The following is a 23,506-nucleotide window of genomic DNA, read 5'->3' on the forward strand; positions in this document are numbered from 1 at the left end:
CTCGCTCCTGATTGGCGCGGGCGGCCCCACCCGCGGGAGAGCGGGGCCGGGCGCGCCCATCGCCGCGAGGGGAGGGGGAGGGGGCGGGGCGGGGCGGCCCAGCCCTTTCCTGCCCACTCATACCCCTCCCCCCTCCCCCACCACGTCCACCCGGCCGCGCTTCCCATTGGCCGGTGGGGCGGGGCGGCGGCGGTGATTGGTCCGGGCGGGGTTTGGCCCCGCCTTCCCGGAAGTGTCGCTCCGGCAGCAGCGCCCGGCTGGAGGGCGGGAGGGTCCGGCCGGTGAGCGGGGGGAGGGGGGGCTGGCTGTGGGGGTCCCGTTCCCGGGGGGGGGCGGGCGTTGGTTGTCCGGTCCCCCGGGGGTGTCCCGTTCCCGGCAGCGGGTGGCCGGTCCCCGGGGGGGGGGCGTGGGGGTGGCCGGGTCCCCGCGTTGCTGCTTCCTGAGGGGGGTGGGGGGGCAGTACCGGGTGTCCGCGGGGCCCAGAACACCCCCCCCCCCCCCTTGGGATCCGGGGGACTTGAGGACCCCCCTGTGCCCCCCCCCCGCCTTGTTCCTCAGTCTCCCCCCCCCCCCCCCGTCCCTCAGTTTCCCTCAGTCCCGTCCCTGAGTTGCCCCCCCCCTTGTCACTCGCTTTCCTCCCCCGTCCCTCGGTGTCCCCCCCCTTTCTCCCTCGGTGTCCCCCCGCCCTTGTCCCCCCCCCCCCAATATCCCCTCCCCATCCTCAGTGTCCACCCCCCCACGGTCCCCAAGTGTCGCCCCCCCCCCCGTCCCGTCCCGTCCTGTCCCGTCCCTCAGCGTCGCCCCCCCCTTTTCCCTCAGTTCCCCCCCTCCCTCGTCCCTCAGTGCCGTGCCCCCCCCCTCGCCGCTCCGTGTGCCCCCCCCCACCTTATCCCTCAATTCCCCCCCCCATGTCCGTCCCCCCCCGCCCTGTGCCTCAGTGTCCCCCTCTCTCGTTCCAGCACCCAGCGAAGCGCCGCAGGACCCCCCCCTCCTCTGGGAGGGGGCACCCACCCCCCCCCCACCCCCCCCAAGGCTCTGCTGTCCCCCCCCCCGCGTCTGCCCCAAACCCGCCCCCCCCAATGCCGCTGGGCCTGGGCCGCCGCAAGAAGCCCCCGCCGCTGGTGGAGAACGAAGAGGCGGCGGGAGGGCGCGGGGGGGCCGCCGGGGAGAGCCCGGGGGGACCGGTGGGGGCACCGGGGGGCCGCCCCCCCCGGGGCTCCCCCCGCCGCCCCCCGCCCTTCGGCCTCGCCTGGTCTTCCACACGCAGCTGGCCACGGCAGCCCCACGGGCCGCGTCGAGGGTTTCACCAACGTCCGCGAGCTCTACGGGAAGATCGCCGAGGCCTTTCGCATCCCCCCGGCAGAGGTGGGGCACCCGGGGGGGGGGTTGGGGGCACCCATGGGTGCTGGGGGATGAGGGAATCTGGGGGACAGGACACCCAGAGGGGTTTGGGGGCACCCATGGGTGCTGGGAGTCGAGATCGCCAAGGCCTTTCGCATCACCCTGGCAGAGTTGGGGCACTGAGGGGGCACCCGGAAGGGTTTGGGGGCACCCATGGGTGCTGGGGGATGCGGGGGTGCGAGGGACAGGGCACCCAGAAGGGTTTGGGGCACCCATGGGGGGCGGGGGGATGAAGGCTGGGCACTTGGAAGGGTTTGGGGGCACCCATGGGTGCTGGGGGTCAAGATCGCGAGGCCTTCCCATCCCGTCAGCAGAGGTGGGGCACCCAGAGGGGTTTGGGGGCACCCATGGGTGCTGGGGGATGTGGGGGTCTGGGGGACAGGACACCTGGAGGGGTTTGGGGGCACCCATGGGTGCTGGGGGATGCAGGGGGTGGGAGGGACAGGACACCCGGAGGGGTTTGGGGCACCCATGGGGGGTGGGGAATGAGGGCTGGGCACTTGGAAGGGTTTGGGGGCACCCATGGGTGCTGGGGGATGCGGGGGTGCGAGGGACAGGGCACCCAGAAGGGTTTGGGGCACCCATGGGGGGCGGGGACTGAGGGCTGGGCACTTGGAAGGGTTTGGGGGCACCCATGGGTGCTGGGGGATGCGGGGGTGCAAGGGACAGGGCACCCAGAAGGGTTTGGGGTGCCTGTGGGGGGCAGGGGGATGAGGGCTGGGCACTTGGAAGGGTTTGGGGGCACCCACGGGTGCTGGGGGATGCAGGGGTGTGAGGGACAGGACACCCGGAGGGGTTTGGGGGCACCCATGGGTGCTGGGGGTCAAGATCGCCGAGACCTTCCCATCCCCTCAGCAGAGATGGGGCACCCAGAGGGGTTTGGGGGCACCCATGGGTGCTGGGGGATGAGGGGATCTGGGGGACAAGACACCCTGAGGGGTTTGGAGGCACCCATGGGTGCTGGGGGTCAAGATCGCCAAGGCCTTCCCGTCCCCTCAGCAGAGATGGGGCACCCAGAGGGGTTTGGGGGCACCCATGGGTGCTGGGGGATGTGGGGGTCTGGGGGACAGGACACCTGGAGGGGTTTGGGGGCACCCATGGGTGCTGGGGGATGCAGGGGGTGGGAGGGACAGGACACCCGGAGGGGTTTGGGGCACCCATGGGGGGCGGGGAATGAGGGCTGGGCACTTGGAAGGGTTTGGGGGCACCCATGGGTGCTGGGGGATGCGGGGGTGCGAGGGACAGGGCACCCAGAAGGGTTTGGGGCACCTGTGGGGGGCGGGGGGATGAGGGCTGGGCACTTGGAAGGGTTTGGGGGCACCCATGGGTGCTGGGGGATGCAGGGGTGTGAGGGACAGGACACCCGGAGGGGTTTGGGGGCACCCATGGGTGCTGGGGGATGTGGGGGTCTGGGGGACAGGACACCTGGAGGGGTTTGGGGGCACCCATGGGTGCTGGGGGATGAGGGGATCTGGGGGACAGGACACCCTGAGGGGTTTGGAGGCACCCATGGGTGCTGGGGGTCAAGATCTCCAAGGCCTTCCCGTCCCCTCAGCAGAGATGGGGCACCCAGAGGGGTTTGGGGGCACCCATGGGTGCTGGGGGATGTGGGGGTCTGGGGGACAGGACACCTGGAGGGGTTTGGGGGCACCCACGGGTGCTGGGGGATGAGGGGATCTGCGGGACAGGACACCCGGAGGGGTTTGGGGGCACCCATGGGTGCTCGGGGATGCGGGGGTGTGAGGGACAGGACACCCGGAGGGGTTTGGGGGCACCCATGGGTGCTGGGGGGGTGAGGGATGGGCACCCCGAGGAATTCTGGGGGCACCCATGGGTGCTGGGGGGGGTGGCGGGGGTGAGGGATGGGCACCCAGGGGAGTTTTGAGACACCCTTGGGTGGGTGCCCAGGGACAGGGACCTGGAAGGGTTTGGGGGGGGCACTGGGGACATTGGGGACACCCAGAGGGGACCCCCGGGCGGGGGGGGGGGCTGCGGGGGAGGCTTGGACTTGGGGCGAGGGGACCCCAGGAGTGGCCGGGGTGTCCCCAACGGGAGGGATCCCTCGTGTCCCCTTGGGGGTCCTGGGTGTCCCCGAGGGGAGGGGTCCCTTGTGTCCCCCCTGGGGACTGTCCCTGCGTGTCCCTGGGGGGGTCCTGGGTGTCCCCAAGGAGAGGGGTCCCTCGCGTCCCCCCCGGAGACTGTCACTGGGTGTCACCGGGGGGGTCCTGGGTGTCCCCGAGGGGAGGGGTCCCTCGTGTCCCCCCCGGGGACAGTCTCTGCGTGTCCCCGAGGGGGTCCTGGGTGTCCCCAGGGGGGGTCCTGGGTGTCCCTGAGGGGTGGGGTCCCTCGCGTCCCCCCCGGGGGCTGTCCCTGCGTGTCCCCAAGGAGAGGGGTCCCTCGCGTCCCCCCTGGGGGCTGTCCCTGCGTGTCCCCGGGGGGGTCCTGGGTGTCCCCAAGGAGAGGGGTCCCTCACGTCCCCCCCAGGGACTGTCCCTGCGTGTCCCCAGGGGGGGTCCTGGGTGTCCCTGAAGGGAGGGGTCCCTCGCGTCCCCCCTGGGGCTGTACCTGCGTGTCCCCAGGGGGGGTCCTGGGTGTCCCCGAGGGGAGGGGTCTCTCGCGTCCCCCCCGGGGGCTGTCCCTGCGTGTCCCCGGGGGGGTCCTTGGTGTCCCCAAGGAGAGGGGTCCTGGGTGTCCCCGAGGGGAGGGGTCCCTCGTGTCCCCCCCGGGGTCTGTCCCTGCATGTCCCCAAGGAGGGGGGTCCCTCACGTCCCCCCCTAGGGACTGTCCCTGCGTGTCCCCAGGGGGGGTCCTGGGTGTCCCCGAGGGGAGGGGTCCCACGTGTCCACCAAAGGGGGGGGTCCCTGTGTGACCCCGAGAAGACACATCCTTCACGTCCCCCGGGAGGGTCCCACTCGTCCCCATAAAGGTGTCCCACGCGTGCCAGGTCCTTTCTGCCCCCACGACCGTCCTCCGTGTCCCCGAGGAGACACGCGTGGCCCCGGGGGGGGGTGTCCCTGGTGTCCCCAGGTGTCGTCCCCCCCCCCGCCCCTCCCCCACCTGCAGGTCCTGACGCCGCTGCCCCGGCCAGGTGATGTTCTGCACCCTCAACACGCACAAGGTGGACATGGAGAAGCTGCTGGGTGGCCAGATCGGCCTGGAGGACTTCATCTTCGCCCACACCAAGGGCCAGCGCAAGGAGGTCGAGGTCTTCAAGTCGGAGGAGGCCTTGGGTCTCACCATCACCGACAACGGCGCCGGCTACGCCTTCATCAAGGTGACACCCCCGGCGGGGGGGACACACATATACACGTTGTCATCGGGCAGGGAGACCTGGAGGTGCTGGGGGTGGGATCTGAGCCACCCTGGGGTTGGGGAGGACACGGGGACATCTCAGGTGGTGCCCAAGTCAACATGGGTGTGAGGAAGGAGGACACCAAGGGACAATCCCTGACCATTGAGGGGGGACGTGGGGTCTCCTGGGTGGGCCCTGAGCCACCCTGGGGTTGAGTGGGACACGGGGACATCTCAGGTGATGCCCAAGTCAACGTGGGTGTGAGGAAGGAGGACACCAAGGGACATCCCTGACCATTGAGGGGGGACATAGGGTGTCCTGGGTGGGCCCTGAGCCACCTTGGGGTTAGGGGGGACACGGGGACATCCCGGGTGGTGCCCAAGTCAACATGGTTTTGAGGAAGGAGGACACCAAGGGACAATCCCTGACCATTGAGGGGGGACGTGGGGTGTCCTGGGTGGGCCCTGAGCCACCGTGGGGTTAGGGGGGACACAGGGACATCTCGGGTGGTGCCCAAGTCAACGTGGGTGTGAGGAAGGAGGACACCAAGGGACATCCCTGACCGTTGTTGGGGACGTGGGGTGTCCTGGGTGGGCCCTGAGCCACCGTGGGGTTGGGGGGGACACGGGGACATCTCGGGTGGTGCCCAAGTCAACGTGGGTGTGGGGAAGGAGGACACCAAGGGACAATCCCTGACCATTGAGGGGGGACGTGGGGTCTCCTGGGTGGGCCCTGAGCCACCCTGGGGTTGAGTGGGACACGGGGACATCCCAGGTGGTGCCCAAGTCAATGTGGGTGTGAGGAAGGAGGACACCAAGGGACATCCCTGACCATTGAGGGGGGACATAGGGTGTCCTGGGTGGGCCCTGAGCCACCTTGGGGTTAGGGGGGACACGGGGACATCCCGGGTGGTGCCCAAGTCAACATGGTTTTGAGGAAGGAGGACACCAAGGGACAATCCCTGACCATTGAGGGGGGACGTGGGCTCTCCTGGGCGGTCCCTGAGCCGTCATGGGGCTAGGGGGGGACACGGGGTCTCCTGGGTGGGCCCTGAGCCACCCTGGGGTTGGGGGGGACACGGGGACATCTCAGGTGATGCCCATGTCAACGTGGGTGTGAGGAAGGAGGACACCAAGGGACATGCCTGACCATTGAGGGGGGACGTGGGGTGTCCTGGGTGGGCCCTGAGCCACCCTGGGGTTGAGTGGGACACGGGGACATCCCGGGTGGTGCCCAAGTCAACATGGGTGTGAGGAAGGAGGACACCAAGGAACATCCCTGACCGTTGTTGGGGACGCGGGGTGTCCTGGGTGGGCCCTGAGCCACCGTGGGGTTGGGGGGGACACGGGGACATCTCGGGTGGTGCCCAAGTCAACGTGGGTGTGAGGAAAGAGGACACCAAGGGACATCCCTGACCGTTGTTGGGGACGTGGGGTGTCCTGGGTGGGCCCTGAGCCACCCTGGGGTTGGGGGGGACACGGGGACATCTCGGGTGGTGCCCACGTCAACGTGGGTGTGGGGAAGGAGGACACCAAGGGACATCCCTGACCATTGAGGGGGGACGTGGGGTCTCCTGGGCGGTCCCTGAGCCGTCATGGGGCTAGGGGGGGACACGGGGTCTCCTGGGTGGGCCCTGAGCCACCGTGGGGTTGGGGGGGACACGGGGACATCTCGGGTGGTGCCCAAGTCAACGTGGGTGTGAGGAAGGAGGACACCAAGGGACATCCCTGACCGTTGTTGGGGACGTGGGGTGTCCTGGGTGGGCCCTGAGCCATCATGGGGTTGGGGGGGACATGGGGACATCCGGGGTGGTGCCCAAGTCAACGTGGGTGTGAGGAAGGAGGACACCAAGGGACATCCCTGACCATTGAGGGGGGACGTAGGGTGTCCTGGGTGGGCCCTGAGCCACCGTGGGGTTAGGGGGACACAGGGACATCTCGGGTGGTGCCCAAGTCAACGTGGGTGTGGGGAAGGAGGACACCAAGGGACATCTTGATTGTTGGGTGGGGACATGGGGGTTCCTGGGTGATCCCTGGGGTTGGGGGGGACCTGGGGACATCCCAGATGCATCCTAAGTCAACGTAGGGATGGAAAGGAGGACACCAAGGGTCATCCTGGATCGTTGCGGGAGAATGTGGGGACCCCCTGGGTTGTCCCTGAGCCGTCACGGGGCTAGAGGGGGCCGTGGGGCCATCGCAGATGGTGGCCAGGTGTCAACCTGGGGATGGGGAAGGAAGACACAAAGGGACATCCTGGACCATCATGGGGACCCCCTGGGTGGTCCCCGAGCTGCTGTGGGAATGAGGAACGTCCATGACCATCCCAGGGGAGGGGACATGGGGACATCTCAGAACGTTCCCAAGTCAACCTGGGCGTAGGGAAGGAGCACACCAAGGGTTGTCCTCGCGTATCGTGGGGGGACATGAGGGTTCCTAGGCGGACCCCGAGCCGTCCCGGGGGCGGAGGGGACATGGGGACATCCCTGATACGGTGCGGGGGGGGGGACACTTGGAACCCCTGGGCGGTCCCTGAGCTGCTCTGGGGCTGGTGGGGGGGGGGTCTCGGGGACATCTCGGAAGGTTCCCGTGTCGACGTGACGCTGGGGAAGGAGGACTCCGAGGGTTGTCCTGGTTTATGGTGGGGGGACCCCGGGGGGTGGGGATCATCCCTGACCCACCCGGGTGACCCCGGCTTGATCCCGGCAGCGGATCCGGGAGGGCAGCGTCATCGACCGGATCCCGGTGATCAGCGTCGGGGACATGATCGAAGCCATCGACGGGAGGAGCCTGGTGGGCGCCCGTCACTACGAGGTGGCCAAGATGCTGAAGGACCTGCCCCGCGGCCGCACCTTCGCCCTCCAGCTCACCGAGCCCCGCAAGGCCTTCGGTGAGCCCCAACTGGGAGCACTGGGAGCCCACTGGGAGGCCGGGGAGAGGGGGGTCCCCATGGTGCCCCCCCCAAAGGGCAGCCACCCCTCCCTCCGTGGGGTTGTGGGGGGGACACCAAAGAGACGTCTGGGGCTTTGGTGTCCTCCCACCCACCCAGCCCTGGACTGGAGGGTGGTGTGCTGGTTTAACTGGGAGCACTGGGAGCCCAGTGGGAGACCTGGGGGGGGGGTCCCCATGGTGCCCCCCCCAAAGGGCAGCCACCCCTCCCTCCGTGGGGGTTGCGGGGGGGACACCAAAGAGGCGTCTGGGGCTTTGGTGTCCCCCCACCCACCCAGCCCTGGACTAGAGGGTGGTGTGCTGGTTTAACTGGGAGCACTGGGAGCCCACTGGGAGGCCGGGGAGAGGGGGGGTCCCCATGGTGCCCCCCCCCGCAAAGGGCAGCCACCCCTCCCTCCGTGGGGGTTGGGGGGGGGGGACACCACACAGGCGCCCGGGGCTTTGGTGTGTGTGTGTGTCCCCAGCCCTGGACTGGAGGGTGGTGTGCTGGTTTAACTGGGAGCACTGGGAGCCCACTGGGAGACCGGGGGGGGTCCCCATGGTGCCCCCCCGCAAAGGGCAGCCACCCCTCCCTCCGTGGGGGTTGGGGGGGGGGACACCAAAGAGGCGTCTGGGGCTTTGGTATCCCCCCACCCACCCAGCCCTGGACTGGAGGGTGGTGTGCTGGTTTAACTGGGAGCACTGGGAGGCCAGGGAGAGGGGGGGTCCCCATGGTGCCCCCCCCCGCAAAGGGCAGCCACCCCTCCCTCCGTGGGGGTTGGGGGGGGGGACACCAAACAGGCATCCGGGGCTTTGCTGTCCCCCCCCTTGCCCAGCCCTGGACTGGAGGGTGGTGTGCTGGTTTAACTGGGAGCACTGGGAGGCCTACCAGTAAGGTGGGGCCGGGGGGGTTCGGATCCAGGCGCCTGGTGATATTGGGATGGACACGCCCCCACTGCTGGCACCCCCAAAATCTGGGGAGGTGGAGGGGGGTACCTTAGAGACCCCCCCCCCCAAACCCCCAAAGTGGGGGGTGGGGGGGGGTGGGTCACACCCCATAGCCCCGAGGGGACCCCTGAGATCCAAGGGCGGGGGGGGGGGAACTGAGCCTGGGGGGACCCCAAAAGCCCGGGGGGGGCTGATGGGGACCCCAAAACTCTGGGGGGTGTGGGGGGGGCTGATGGGGACCCGTAGTGCTGGGGGGGACCCCAAAACCTGGGGGGGGGCTGATGGGGACCCGTAGTGCTGGGGGGGACCCCAAAACCTGGGGGTGGGGGGGCTGATGGGACCCGTAGTGCTGGGGGGGACCCCAAAACCTGGGGGGGGCAGCTGATGGGGCCCCGTAGTGCTGGGGGGGACCCCAAAACCTGAGGGGGGGACCCGATGGGGACCCATGGTGCTGGGGGGGACCCCAAAACCTGGGGGGGGCTGATGGGGACCCCAAAACTCTGGGGGTGGGGGGGCTGATGGGGACACGTAGTGCTGGGGGTGTCCCCAAAACCTGGGGGGGGCAGCTGATGGGGCCCCGTAGTGCTGGGGGGGGGACCCCAAAACCCGGGGGTGGGGGGGGGCTGATGGGACCCGTAGTGCTGGGGGGGGGCCCAAAATCTGGGGGTGGCAGCTGATGGGGACCCGTAGTGCTGGGGGGGACCCCAAAACCTGGGGGGGGGCTGATGGGGACCCCAAAACTCTGGGGGTGGGGGGGCTGATGGGGACCCGTAGTACTGGGGGGGACCCCAAAACTCTGGGGGTGGGGGGGCTGATGGGGACCCGTAGTGCTGGGGGGGACCCCAAAACCTGGGGGGGGGCAGCTGATGGGGACCCGTAGTGCTGGGGGGACCCCAAAACCTGGGGGTGGGGGGGCTGATGGGGCCCCGTAATGCTGGGGGGGGACCCCAAAACCTGGGGGTGGGGGGGGCTGATGGGGTCCCCAAAACTGTGGGGGTGGGGGGGCTGATGGGGACACGTAGTGCTGGGGGTGTCCCCAAAACCTGGGGGGGGCAGCTGATGGGGACCCGTAGTGCTGGGGGGGACCCCAAAACTCTGGGGGTGGGGGGGCTGATGGGGACCCCAAAACTCGGTGGGGGGGGCCTGATGGGGCCCCGTAGTGCTGGGGGGGACCCCCAAAACCCGGGGGTGGGGGGGGGCTGATGGGACCCGTAGTGCTGGGGGGGGGGGCCAAAATCTGGGGGGGGGGCTGATGGGGACCCCAAAACTCTGGGGGTGGGGGGGCTGATGAGGACCCGTAGTGCTGGGGGAGACCCCAAAACCTGGGGGGGGACCCGATGGGGACCCATGGTGCTGGGGGGACCCCAAAACCTGGGGGTGGGGGGGCTGATGGGGACCCGTAGTGCTGGGGGGGACCCCCAAAACCCTTGGGGGGGGGGGGCTGATGGGGACCCCAAAACCCTGGAGAGGGCTTATGGGGACCCGTAATGGGGGGGGGGCACGCAGAGGGGGGGACCCCAAAACCCAAGGGTGGGGGGGGGTGTCCCTAGGGAGTGGCAGCCCCCCCCTAAATGTGCCCCCCCCTGCCCCCCATCTCTTGCCTTTCAGACATGATCGGCCCCCGGGGTGGGGGGGGCCGCGGGGGGGGCACCCAACTGGGAACCGGCCGGGGCACCTTACGCCTCCGCGCTCGGGGACCCGCCACCGTCGAGGAGCAGGTAAGAGGGGGGGGGTGACATAGCGGGGGGGGGGGGGGTGACAAGGATGGCCCCCCGCATCCCTGTGACCCCCCCCCCTTGTCTTGTGTCGTGTCCCCCCCCCCCCGCAGCCCTCCGCCTTCGAGGAGCGAGCGGTGGCCAAGGTGGACGATCTCCTGGAAAGCTACATGGGCATCCGGGACAGCGAGCTGGGTGAGCGGGGGGCTGGGGACTCCCCCCCGGGGTGAGGGACCCCCCCCCGGGGTGTTGGGGACCCCTCTGACCCCCCCCACCCCCCTGCAGGTTCCCCCCCCCCCCCGTCTAAGGGTGCTGGGGACCCCCATCCCGCTGCGGGTTGTCCCTCTTGGGGTGCTGGGACCAGCTCTGTCCCCCCCCCCACCCCCACGGGGTGTTGGGGACCCCCCCCCGGCACCTCACAGGGTGCTGGGGACCCCCCCCCAGGGACCCTTTGGGGGTTGGGGACCCCTCTGCCCCCCCCTGCAGGTTCCCCCCCCCATCTAAGGGTGCTGGGGACCCCCGTCCTGCTGCAGGTTGTCCCTCTTGGGGTGCTGGGACCAGCTCTGTCCCCCCCCCACCCTGCCCCGGGGTGTTGGGGACCCCCCCCCGGCCCCTCACAGGGAGCTGGGGACCCCCCCCCCACCCTGCCCCACTGCAGGACCCCCCCCGCGAGGTGTTGGGGACCCCTTTGACCCCCCCCCAGCAGGTTCCCCCCCCTCCTTGTCTAAGGGTGCTGGGGACCCCCGTCCCGCTGCAGGTTGTTCCTCTGTCGCTCCCCCCCCGCGGGGTGTTGGGGACCCCCCCCCGGCACCTCACAGGGAGCTGGGGACCCCCCCCCAAGGACCCTTTGGGGGTTGGGGACCCCTCTGACCCCCCACCCGGATGTTCCCCCCCCCGTCTAAGGGTGCTGGGGACCCCCGTCCTGCTGCAGGTTGTCCCTCTTGGGGTGCTGGGACCAGCTCTGTCCCCCCCCCGCCCCGCCCCGGGGTGTTGGGGACCCCCCCCGGCCCCTCACAGGGAGCTGGGGACCCCCCCCCCACCCTGCCCCACCGCAGGACCCCCCCCCCGTGAGGTGTTGGGGACCCCTCTGACCCCCCCCCAGCAGGTTCCGCCCCCCCATCTAAGGGTGCTGGGGACCCCCATCCCGCTGCAGGTTGTTCCTCTGTCGCTCCCCCCCCGCGGGGTGTTGGGGACCCCCCCCCGGCACCTCACAGGGTGCTGGGGACCCCCCCCCCCAGGGACCCTTTGGGGGTTGGGGACCCCTCTGCCCCCCCCTGCAGGTTCCCCCCCCCCCGTCTAAGGGTGCTGGGGACCCCCATCCCGCTGCGGGTTGTCCCTCTTGGGGTGCTGGGACCAGCTCTGTCCCCCCCTGACCCCCGGGGTGTTGGGGACCCCCCGCGGCCCTCACAGGGAGCTGGGGACCCCCCCCCGCCCCCATGTCCCCTGAGTGTCCCCGTTGTCCCCACAGCTGCCACCACGATGGAGCTGGGCTGGGACCCCCCGAGATGCTGGGTGTCCCCCTGTACCCTGAGTGTCCCCGTGTCCCCATTGTCCCCACAACCGCCACCATGGTGGAGCTGGGCTGGGACCCCCGAGGTGCTGGGTGTCCCCTGAGTGTCCCCCTGTCCCCTGAGTGTCCCCGTGTCCCCACAGCCACCACCACAGTGGAGCTGGGCCGGGACCCCCGAGGTGCTGGGTGTCCCCTGAGTGTCCCCCTGTCCCCTGAGTGTCCCCGTGTCCCCACAGCCACCACCACAGTGGAGCTGGGCCGGGACCCCCGAGGTGCTGGGTGTCCCCTGAGCGTCCCCCTGTCCCCTCAGTGTCCCCGTTGTCCCCACAGCTGCCACCACGGTGGAGCTGGGCTGGGACCCCCCGAGGTGCTGGGTGTCCCTGAGTGTCCCCATGTCCCCTCAGTGTCCCCATTGTCCCCACAGCTGCCACCACGGTGGAGCTGGGCCGGGACCCCCAAGGTGCTGGGTGTCCCCTGAGTGTCCCCCTGTCCCCTGAGTGTCCCCGTTGTCCCCACAGCTGCCACCACGGTGGAGCTGGGCCGGGACCCCCGAGGTGCTGGGTGTCTCCCTGTCCCCTGAGTGTCCCCGTGTCCCCGTTGTCCCCACAACTGCCACCACGGTGGAGCTGGGCCGGGACCCCCAAGGTGCTGGCTGTCCCCTGAGTGTCCCCCTGTCCCCTGAGTGTCCCCGTTGTCCCCACAGCTGCCACCACGGTGGAGCTGGGCTGGGACCCCCGAGGTGCTGGGTGTCCCCTGAGTGTCCCAATGTCCCCTCAGTGTCCCCATTGTCCCCACAGCCGCCACCACGGTGGAGCTGGGCTGGGACCCCCCGAGGTGCTGGGTGTCTCCCTGTCCCCTGAGTGTCCCCGTGTCCCCGTTGTCCCCACAGCTGCCACCACGGTGGAGCTGGGCTGGGACCCCCGAGGTGCTGGGTGTCCCCTGAGTGTCCCCGTGTCCCTGTTGTCCCCACAACCGCCACCATGGTGGAGCTGGGCCATGATCCCCCGAGGCGCTGGGTGTCCCTTGGGTGTCCCCATGTCCCCTGAGTGTCCCCGTGTCCCCGTTGTCCCCACAGCCGCCACCTTAGTGGAGCTGGGCCGGGACCCCGTGAGGTGCTGGGTGTCCCCTTGTCCCCTGAGTGTCCCCATGGCCTCATGTCCCCACAGCCACCACCACGGTGGAGCTGGGCCAGGACCCCCTGAGGTGCTGGCTGTCCCCTGAATGTCCCCCTTGTTCCCTCAATGTCCCTGTTGTCCCCACAGCTGCCACCACGGTGGAGCTGGGCCGGGACCCCCAGGACCCCCCACAGCACTGGGTGTCCCCTAAGTGTCCCCCTGTCCCCTCAGTGTCCCCGTTGTCCCCACAGCCGCCACCACGGTGGAGCTGGGCCGGGACCCCCGAGGTGCTGGGTGTCCCCTGAGCGTCCCCCTGTCCCCTGAGTGTCCCCGTTGTCCCCACAGCCGCCACCACGGTGGAGCTGGGCCGGGACCCCCGAGATGCTGGCTGTCCCCTGAGCGTCCCCCTGTCCCCTGTGTGTCCCCATTGTCCCCACAGCTGCCACCACGGTGGAGCTGGGCCGGGACCCCCTGAGGTGCTGGCTGTCCCCTGAGCGTCCCCCTGTCCCCTGAGTGTCCCCGTTGTCCCCACAGCCGCCACCATGGTGGAGCTGGGCTGGGACGCCCGAGGTGCTGGGTGTCCCCTGAGTGTCCCCCTGTCCCCTGAGTGTCCCCATGTCCCCACAGCCACCACCACGGTGGAGCTGGGCCGGGACCCCCGAGGTGCTGGGTGTCCCCTGAGTGTCCCCCTGTCCCCTGAGTGTCCCCATGTCCCCACAGCCACCACCACGGTGGAGCTGGGTCGGGACCCCTGAGGTGCTGGGTGTCCCCTGAGTGTCCCCCTGTCCCCTGTGTGTCCCCGTTGTCCCCACAGCCACCACCACGGTGGAGCTGGGTCGGGACCCCTGAGGTGCTGGGTGTCCCCTGAGTGTCCCCCTGTCCCCTGTGTGTCCCCGTTGTCCCCACAGCCACCACCACGGTGGAGCTGGGCCGGGACCCCCGAGGTGCTGGGTGTCCCCTGAGTGTCCCCATGTCCCCTGAGTGTCCCTGTTGTCCCCACAGCTGCCACCATGGTGGAGCTGGGCCGGGACCCCCGAGGTGCTGGGTGTCCCCTGAGTGTCCCCCTGTCCCCTGAGTGTCCCCATTGTCCCCACAGCCGCCACCACAGTGGAGCTGGGCTGGGACCCCCCGAGGTGCTGGGTGTCTCCCTGTCCCCTGAGTGTCCCTGTTGTCCCCGTTGTCCCCACAGCCGCCACCACGGTGGAGCTGGGCCGGGACCCCCCGAGGTGCTGGGTGTCCCCTGAGCGTCCCCATGTCCCCTGAGTGTCCCCGTTGTCCCCACAGCCGCCACCACGGTGGAGCTGGGCCGGGACCCCTGAGGTGCTGGGTGTCCCCCTGTCCCCTGAGTGTCCCCGTGTCCCTGTTGTCCCCACAACCGCCACCACGGTGGAGCTGGGCTGGGACCCCCAAGGTGCTGGGTGTCCCCTGAGCGTCCCCCTGTCCCCTGAGTGTCCCCATTGTCCCCACAGCCACCACCATGATGGAGCTGGGCCGGGACCCCCCGAGGTTCTGGGTGTCCCCTGAGTGTCCCCCTGTCCCCTGAGTGTCCCCATGTCCCCACAGCCGCCACCACAGTGGAGCTGGGCCGGGACCCCCGAGGTGCTGGGTGTCCCCTGAGCGTCCCCCTGTCCCCTGAGTGTCCCCATGTCCCCACAGCCACCACCATGGTGGAGCTGGGCCGGGACCCCCGAGGTGCTGGGTGTCCCCTGAGCGTCCCCCTGTCCCCTGAGTGTCCCCGTTGTCCCCACAGCCACCACCATGGTGGAGCTGGGCCGGGACCCCCGAGGTGCTGGGTGTCCCCTGAGTGTCCCCGTTGTCCCCACAGCCGCCACCATGGTGGAGCTGGGCTGGGACCCCTGGGGTGCTGGGTGTCCCCTGAGTGTCCCCCTGTCCCCTGAGTGTCCCCGTGTCCCTGTTGTCCCCACAGCCGCCACCACGGTGGAGCTGGGCCGGGACCCCCGAGGTGCTGGGTGTCCCCTGAGTGTCCCCGTGTCCCTGTTGTCCCCACAACCGCCACCACGGTGGAGCTGAGCCGGGACCCCTGAGGTGCTGGGTGTCCCTGAGTGTCCCCCTGTCCCCTGAGTGTCCCCGTTGTCCCCACAGCTGCCACCACGGTGGAGCTGGGCTGGGACCCCCCGAGGTGCTGGGTGTCCCCTGAGTGTCCCCGTGTCCCTGTTGTCCCCACAACCACCACCATGGTGGAGCTGGGTCGGGACCCCTGAGGTGCTGGGTGTCCCCTGAGTGTCCCCCTGTCCCCTGTGTGTCCCCGTTGTCCCCACAGCCGCCACCACAGTGGAGCTGGGCCGGGACCCCCGAGGTGCTGGGTGTCTCCCTGTCCCCTGAGTGTCCCCCTGTCCCCTGAGCGTCCCCCTGTCCCCTGTGTGTCCCCATTGTCCCCACAGCTGCCACCACGGTGGAGCTGGGCTGGGACCCCCAAGGTGCTGGCTGTCCCCTGAGTGTCCCCCTGTCCCCTGAGTGTCCCCGTTGTCCCCACAGCTGCCACCATGGTGGAGCTGGGCCGGGACGCCCGGGACCCCGACGCGCTGGCCCAGGCCCTGGACTCCCAGCTCGGGGACTTCGCTTTCCCCGACGAGTTCGTCTTCGACGTCTGGGGGGCCATCGGCGACGCCAAGGTGGGGCGCTGCTAGGGGGCCCCCCCACCACCGGGGACGACCCCCCCCCCCCCCCCCACGACCGGGGACGCCCCCCCCAACCTGGGGGTTGGGGGACCCCCCCCACTCCTGGGATTGAGGGGTCCGTCCCCGTCCCCCCCCAGCCACTGACCGCCACAGACTGGCCCCCCCCCCCCCCACCGGGTTCCATCCCATGATTGGGGACCCCCCCACCCCCCCAACGTGCAAATGGGGTCCCCCCCCGAAAGGCTGGACACCCCCCCTGCCCCACCCCCCCCCCCAAATTTGCTGGAGATGGGGGACCCCCCCAGCATCCCCCAGGGGACATGATGCCCTCACCCCAGCTGGGAGCCCCCCCCCCCGCCCCGTGCCGAGCCCCCTCCTCCCTAGGACCCCCCAAAGGACCTGGGTGCCCCCTCCCCGCCCCCCCCCCGAATTTCCTGCCCCCCCCATTCTCAGCCACAACTTCCCCCCCCCCCAACTTGGGACCACTACAAAGACCTGGGACCCTCCCAAGGGACCTGGGTGCCCCCTCCTTGAATAACAGCCCCCCCCCCAACCCCCCCAAGTTGCCTGGGACCCCCAAAAGAGGTGGGTGCCCCCCCCCCATTTTCTTCCCCACCCCCCCCCATGGATGTGGGTCCTCCCCTTCCCCTATCCAGGGCCCCCCCCTCTTATTTCCTGGTGGGGGGGGGGGTCCCTCCATGGACTTAGGTGCCCTCCCCCATTTTTTTGAGCCCCCCCCCCTGCAGCGGGCCCGGGTGCCCCCCCTCCCCCAAATATGGGACCCCTGTAAAGTCCCCCTGGGCCTCAAATTCCGTCCCCCCCTCCCCCCCCCGACCTTACCCAGGGCTGTACCCCACTACAGGGGGGGGTGCCCCAGCACCGCCCCCCCCCCCCATGACACTAATGTCCCCCCCGGCTGCAGGGTGAGGCATGAGGGTCCCCCACCCCCCCACAAGGGGCTTTTTTTTTTAGGGGGGGGGGGGGGTGGGGGGGCGGGGACCGGAGCAGCCCTGTGTGGCCCCAAAATATGAGAGAGGACCCCCCCCCTCCCCCCCACCCCGTGCCAATCTGAGCCTGTCACACACTGTCACCCCCCCCCCAAACACACTGTCACCCCCCCCCCCAAAAGCACTGTTCAACCCCCCCCCCCACCCCGCCATGACACGCTGCCCCCCCCTCCCCCATCGCTCTGACTACCTCGGGGGGGGGGGGAAAGAGCGCAGCCCCCCCCTCCCCCCCCCCCATCACCATGTCCCCTGGCCGGAGGGGGGGGAGCCTGAGGGAGGGGGGGAGGTCACGGGGGGGGGGGGGTCGGGGTCCGGCCCCCCCCCCCCCCCCCCGCGGGGCGTATTTTTGTATTTTACATGTAAAATGATTTTAACATAAAATAGAGAGAAATTGGGAGTGGTCGCTGGTGGGGGGGGGCGGGGGTGGGGGGCGGGGGGGGGTCGGCTGATCCGGGCCTCGCACGCCCCTCGCACGCCCGCAGCCTCGCACCCCCCCCCTTGCACGGCTCTTCCCGGCCTTGCACGTCCCTTGCACGCCCACAGCCTTGCACCCCCCCCCTTGCACGCCCCTTTTGCACGGCCACAGCCTTGCACCCCCCCTTGCACGGCTCTTCCCGGCCTTGCACGCCCCCTTGCACACCCCTCGCACACCCCTCGCACACCCCCTCGCACACCCCTCGTGCACCCCCTCGCACACCCCTTGCACGGCTCTCCTTGGCCTTGCACACCCCCTCGTGCACCCCCTTGCACACCCCTCGCACACCCCTCGTGCACCCCCTCGCACAGCTCTCCCGGGCCTTGCACACCCCCTCGCACACCCCCTTGCGCACCCCTCGCACACCCCCTCGCACACCCCTCGCACAGCTCTCCTGGGCCTTGCACACCCCTCGCGCACCCCCTTGCACGGCTCTCCTGGGTCTCGCACACCCCTCGCACACCCCCTCGCACAGCTCTCCCGGGCCTCACACACCCCCTCGCACACCCCTCGCACACCCCCTCGCACGCCCCTGCCAAGGCCCTTGCACCCCCGGCGGCTCCGTGGTCGCGGGGGGGGGGGGGGGATGGATGGCGGAGGGGGAGGGCAAGGGGCGGGAGGGGGGAGGGGACACACACACACACTCACCCGGGGGGACGTCAGGGGACACCGGGGATGGGGTTCGGGACCCGTCACTGTCCTCACTGTCCCCTGTCACTGTCCTGGTTGTCCCCATCGTTGTCCTCACTCTCCTCCATCCTTGTCCTCGATGTCCCCTGTCATTGTCCTTGCTGTCCCCTGTCATTGTCTTCACTGTCCCCCATCGTTGTCCTCGCTGTCCCCATGACTGTCCTGGTTGTCCCCCATCATTGTCCTCACTCTCGTCCATCGTTGTCCTCGCTGTCCCCCACCGTTGTCCTCGCTGTCCCCATCACTGTCTTCACTGTCCCCCATCATTGTCCTCACTGTCCCCATTGTCCTCGCTGTCCTCCATCATTGTCCTCGCTGTCCCCATGACTGTCCTGGTTGTCCCCATCCTTGTCCTCGCTGTCCCCCATCATTGTCCTGGTTGTCCCCCCTCATTGTCCTCGCTGTCCCCGTCACTGTCCTCTCTGTCCCCCATCATTGTCCTGGTTGTCCCCCCTCATTGTCCTCGCTGTCCCCATCACTGTCCTCGCTGTCCCCCATCATTGTCCTGGTTGTCCCCATCATTGTCCTGGTTGTCCCCCATCACTGTCCTCGCTGTCCCCCATCATTGTCCTGGTTGTCCCCCATCGTTGTCCTCGCTGTCCCCGTCACTGTCCTCCCTGTCCCCCCGGGGGCAGGCGCAGGCACCTGGGGTGGACGATGGGACAATGGTGGGGAAGGTGCAGGGCCCGGGGGATGGGCGGCCACCGGGCTGGAGGCCTGTTGAGCCAAGGAGCCACGCGGGGACGACAGCTTGGGGTTGGATGCCCACCAAAGGGCATCCTCCCAAAGGCCCTCCCAAAGGGGCCGCAAACCGGGAGCCGCGGTGATGAAGGCACCTTCCGACAACCACACGCCGAGGTGGAGCTGGAGCCCGGGGAGCTTTGAGAAGCTCTCGGCCTGTCCCGCGCCTTCCGAAGCTCTGGAGAACCACATCCAGGTCCAGAGCGTTCCATCAGAAGCTCTGGCTGACGCTGCAGAGGGTTGCCATGAGGCCACCGGCCTGGAGCTCCATCCATCCTGGTTCCACGCACCGGATCCGCTCTAGAGCTGGTCGCCCCGTCTCTCTGGGTAGTCACCAAGGGGTAGGTTGGGGCGTCTCAGACCCCACAAGTGGCCACCTAGATCTTGGAGAGACGGTTCGTGGCCCGGCCGCCTGGGCCCCAGAGCTTTTCCAGCTCTCCGGAGAGCCGAGGGACCAGCTCGGCCGAGATACCTCCCCCAGAGGACTTCTGGAGTTAGAGATGAGTCCTCGCCCAACGCTTCTAGAAGGAAGGGCGCGAAAAAGCATCTCAGACCGGCGCCGAGCTCCTCTTGCCGCCCCGAGGCCTTGGGCTGGTGGGAAGGGGTGGGAGGTGGCACCTCCCGGCTGGGCCCGTGGTGCCCGGTTGTCCCATGGGAAGACGCGACGTCGCGCCGGGAGCCGCGGGAAACGGCCCTTCCCGTCCCTTCTTGGCGCAAAGCCAGGGATTTGGGTTGGTTTTGTTTTTTTTTTCGAGCTAAAAGGTCTCAACCCTTGAGATCTTCGAGAAAACCGAGGGCGGCCTGGAGCTGCCGGAGCTGCCGCGGTGCTTCTCCCGGGGCCGGGGGGTGGTGGTGGTGGTGGGGGGGTGGAACGGCGTCACCTCCGGAGCCCCCGAGCAGAGATTTCATCCGCATCGCCAGCCTCCGGAGAAGCACCGGGAGGATTCCCGTCGGTGTGGCCCCACCTGGGAACGCGTCGCCTCCGGAGAAAGGACGGGAGGGAGCCGCGTTTCCTCCTCCCCCCGCCGGGGCTGAGCCCCGACACGTCCCCAGGCGTCTGCACCGAGGGAGCGCGAGATCTTCAGCCCCTGCTGCCGTCAGGGACCTCTGTACGAGCCAGGTGTCACTTGACTTCGGATGATGACGCTCAACCCAGTGCCTCCACCCGCCCCCGTGCCCAAAAAAAAACCTATTTAAGTCCCTCTGTACACGCAGCGGGGGGAGAAGGCAGAAGGGATCATCCCGGGGCCGATCGGGCCCTTGCTTGGCGTTTCCGTCCTTCCTGGAAGAGCGCGGGCTCCTCACCCCCGTCCTCACCTCGTCCTTTGCCACCCGGCTGGGTGGAGAACCGCTGAAGGTCGGGGAGCGCCTTCTCCTCCCGCAGCCCCGGGCCTCCAAAGCAGCCAGCAGGAACCCCCCCCCCCCGGGGTTTGGAAAGCATCGGGGAATTCCTACGGTTCCCGGGACCGGGACGTCAAAGGGCGTCTCTCTACTTTCCAACACCCCCCTCTCCCACCCCCTGCCTAGAGGCAGCCCTTCAAGCTGGACCTCCCGGAGCACGAGGAGCCCTGGGGCGGCGTGAGGAGCCGCCGTCCCCGCTGAAGGTAAGTGACGGATGCCATCGGACGAGTCCCCGCAAGAGACGCCCGTTCCCCTCGGGAAGGAGAGAAACGGTGGCCGTCCGGAGTTGGGGGAGACATCCCCCTCGAGGCGCGGCTCCGGTGGGACTGCCGACCGCGCCGCTCTGCCCTGGCGTCGCTCCCACCCCTTGCCCAGACCTGCTGACGGGCTGAAGGATCCGAGTTCATCCCGCTGTAGGGTGTCTACCCCCTGCGAGAGCCCCCCCCCCCCCCCGCCGCCCCCCGAGCGGCTCCGGGTGGGCGCAGATGCCGGGTGAGAGCGAAGGGAGCGTGGAGAGGTTGAGGGAGGTCCGGCGCCCGCGGCCGCGAACCCGCGCCTTCTCGCGGCGGCCTCCCCCGAGCCCACCGAGGGAGGACCCGACGCTCTTCCCGCTCTTCTCCTTTCTTCTTTCCAGTGGCGGCCGGCGCCTCTGGGAGCGGGGGGACGCAGCACGACCCAGCGGCGGAGGAGGAGAAGGTGCTTCGCCCTCGACGCGGGAGCGGGGCGTCCGCAGGGAGATTCAGCCCGAAGAGGGGGAACGTCCCCCAGAATCCGTCCTCGCACCCGGCCGCGGCTCCCCACGCTCCTCTTCCGCTCACGTAGAGCCCCCCCCCTCTTGCTCTTCCAGATGGATTGGAGGAAATCCGTCGCCTGCAAAGCCCCGGCACCGACCCCCACAGAGGCACCAGGGGTTTGGCTAAAGACGGAGGCCGTTAGAAGACGCGTGGGGCTGACGCTTAGGGGCACGGTTTAGGGGGGGACTTGGCAGGGTGAGGTTTACGGTCGGGCTCGATGGTCTCAGGGAGGGTCTTTTCCAACCTCAGCGATTCCGGGCTATTCTCGGCTCGGCCGTCGAGCGCCGGCGTGGGACGGGACTGAGTTTCACGTAAATTACTGCCGTTACCGAGTTCTTCTCGTCTGTCCCAGGACGGAAACCCCGAAGGTACGTTGAGATACCGCCGGGCAACGAAACGGTCTGGCAGATCTCAGGCGTACGCGGCGATTTCCACGTCATTTCTTGCGGGAGACAGAGACAAAGCAGGAATTTAGGTCTGAGGTAGGCGCTGCTGGTTAAAAACGTGCTCTTCGCCGACAAAGCGCAAATGCCGAGGGACAACCGAACCACCCCGAGGGGGTTCGTTTTGACCGGCTTTTCCCACTTCCCCGAGCTCCAGGTCGCGTTGTTTGTGCTGTTTCTCCTCATGCACGTGGTCACCCTGGCTGGGAATACGGTGATAATGGTTGTCATCAGGGCGGATCGGGGGCTGCACACGCCCATGTATCTCTTCCTCGGCGCCCTCTCCTTCTCGGAGCTCTGTTACACCTTCTCCATCACCCCGAAGATGCTGGCTGGGTTGGTGCCGGGAACCCGAGCCATTTCTTTCCTGGGCTGCGCTGCCCAAACGCATTTCTCCTTCACGTTCGGCTTCACGCACTCTTTCCTCTTGACCGTGATGGGCTACGACCGCTACGTGGCCATCTGCCACCCCTTGCGTTACAACACCCTCGTGACCCCCCGCGTCTGTATCCAGCTGGTGGCCGCCTCGTGGCTGGGCGGGGGCCTCCTGGGGCTGCTGGTGACTTGCGCCGTCTTCCAGTTACCCTTCTGCCGGTCCCACCAGATTGACCATTTCTTCTGCCACGTGCCCCCCCTGCTCCAGCTGGCTTGCGCTGCTGGCGAGGTGGTTGCCGCCGTAGTCAACGTCCTTTGCGCCGCTGCCTTGTTGGGTTGCTTTCTGCTCATCCTTCTCTCCTACGCCTTCATCCTTGCCCGCATCCTCCGGATGCCCTCAGCGGAAGGGAGGCGCAAAACCTTCTCCACCTGCGCCTCCCACGTCGCCGTCGTGGTGGTCCATTACGGCTGCGCTTCCGTCATCTACCTGCAAGGCAGGTCGCCCCGCGCCGCCCCAGCAGGTGCTCTCCTTGATGTGTCCTACACGGTCTTCACCCCCTTCCTCAGTCCCATCATCTTCAGTCTGCGAAGCAGAGACTTAAAAAATGCCCTTTGGAAATCCCTGCGGAAGAGTTTCACCGTCAGGAATGCGAATTTTTGGCCGGGCTCTAGTTTCAGCTACAGGAGTGGTTATCGCTAGTTTTTCTTCTCATTTTTTTTCCTTTGGTGATTCATAGAAATCATGGAATGGTTTGGGTGGGAAGAGACCTTAAAGTGCCACCCCCCTGCCCTGGGCAGGGCCACCTCCCACCAGACCAGGTTGCCCCAAGCCCCCTCCAACCTGGCCTTGAACCCCTCCAGGGATGGGGCAGCCACAGCTTCTCTGGGCAACCTGGGCCAGGGGCTCACCGCCCTCACAGCCAAGAATTTCTTCTAATATCTAACCAAAATCTCCCCTTTTTCAGCTTAAAACCCTTCCCCTTCGTCCCACGGCTCCCCTCCCTGATCCAGAGTCCTTTCCCAGCTTTCCCGGAGCCCCTTTAGGGACTGGAAGGGGCTCCGAGGTCTCCCCGGAGCCTTCTCTTCTCCAGGCTGAACCCCCCCAGCTCAGCCCGGCCCCACAGCAGAGGGGCTCCAGCCCTCCCAGCATCTCCGGGGCCTCCTCGGCCTCGGCCCCTTAACGGTGTTACTGTCACAAACAAATCCTGTTGGTCCCCTACACCCCGTGCGTCAACATCAACGGTTCGCCGTTGGTTCCCGCGCTCTCGGGCCCATGCTCCATGTTCGAAGGGACAGAGGACGGTTCCACGGCGGCTTAATCCCAGTGGGTGGTTGGAGAAGGTCTTGGAGCGGTTCCCTCTTGGTTTGTTCCTCTTTCGGCACGTCGCGAACTCGAAACCCCTCGGGGACGAGCGCAACTCTCCCCTCTGCTGCTTTGAAAGTCCCCGCTTGTCTGAGGCAATTAAAGGTGGCATTAAAAAGGCCCTTCACAACACAAGTCTCTTTTGGTTTGATTTGGTTTGATTTAACCTATTTGCGGCCCTGTTTATCCAAAACGTACGCGCGGGCAGCGAGGCTCCTGGAGAAGCGGGGCCTTGGAGGCCTCTCATGGGGCAAGTGTGAGCGTCCCAGTGCTCTTCTGGGCTTCCCGGCGGGTGAAAGATGACTCGGAGAGAGACCTTTATCCCTTACATCCATGCGGATAGCCGCGGCATAGCACACGGTGGTGGGTTTTTGGCTTTCTCTTCGCTTCTGCCCGCGGAACAATCCACAGCAAGGCGCGGGCCGGTGGCTCCGGCTCTCGACAGGCACCGACCGTCTTTATTTTTCATTGTAAGTGGATTTGAGGATCGCAAACCGCATCTCCTCCCTTCCTAACGCATGCAGCGCTGCAGGAAGGGGGGCTCTGAGAGCGATGGCGGGCATGGCCGACGGCGACGGACACGCAGCCCTCTGCCCTCGGGAAGGCCACCGGAGCAGGGACCGAGATAGAATCGTCGAATTGTCACGGTTGGAAGGGACCTTAAAGATCATCT

At 68.5% G+C, this 23,506-nt stretch overlaps 3 protein-coding genes across 3 annotated transcripts in view; all 3 read left to right on the top strand.

Moving 5' to 3' along the window:
• LOC134507956 (pre-mRNA-splicing factor SYF1-like) overlaps positions 1–607 on the top strand; it is a 15,466-nt gene extending 14,859 nt beyond the window's left edge. The window contains exon 6 of the mRNA XM_063318946.1: positions 596–607. Within this exon, the coding sequence (XP_063175016.1) occupies positions 596–607 (12 nt within the window). The remainder of the gene's footprint in view (positions 1–595) is intronic.
• A 472-nt stretch (positions 608–1,079) lies between these two features.
• Positions 1,080–15,770, top strand: GIPC1 (GIPC PDZ domain containing family member 1). Its single transcript, XM_063319018.1, is given in 8 exon segments — positions 1,080–1,184; positions 1,187–1,268; positions 1,271–1,365; positions 4,490–4,675; positions 7,399–7,579; positions 10,174–10,283; positions 10,394–10,475; positions 15,402–15,770. Coding segments are annotated over 8 exon segments (993 nt in total). The 3' UTR covers positions 15,554–15,770.
• Positions 15,771–17,627: 1,857 nt separating this feature from the next.
• Positions 17,628–22,912, top strand: LOC134508005 (olfactory receptor 10H2-like). Its single transcript, XM_063319019.1, has 3 exons — positions 17,628–18,798; positions 19,379–20,061; positions 20,493–22,912. The coding sequence occupies exon 3, from the start codon at positions 21,181–21,183 to the stop codon at positions 22,168–22,170; it is 990 nt and encodes a 329-aa protein (XP_063175089.1). The 5' UTR covers positions 17,628–18,798; positions 19,379–20,061; positions 20,493–21,180; the 3' UTR covers positions 22,171–22,912.
• The last annotated feature ends 594 nt before the right edge of the window (positions 22,913–23,506 follow it).

This window comes from Chroicocephalus ridibundus, chromosome 29 (assembly GCF_963924245.1).
Source record: "Chroicocephalus ridibundus chromosome 29, bChrRid1.1, whole genome shotgun sequence".
NCBI classification, from domain to species: Eukaryota; Metazoa; Chordata; class Aves; order Charadriiformes; family Laridae; genus Chroicocephalus; species Chroicocephalus ridibundus.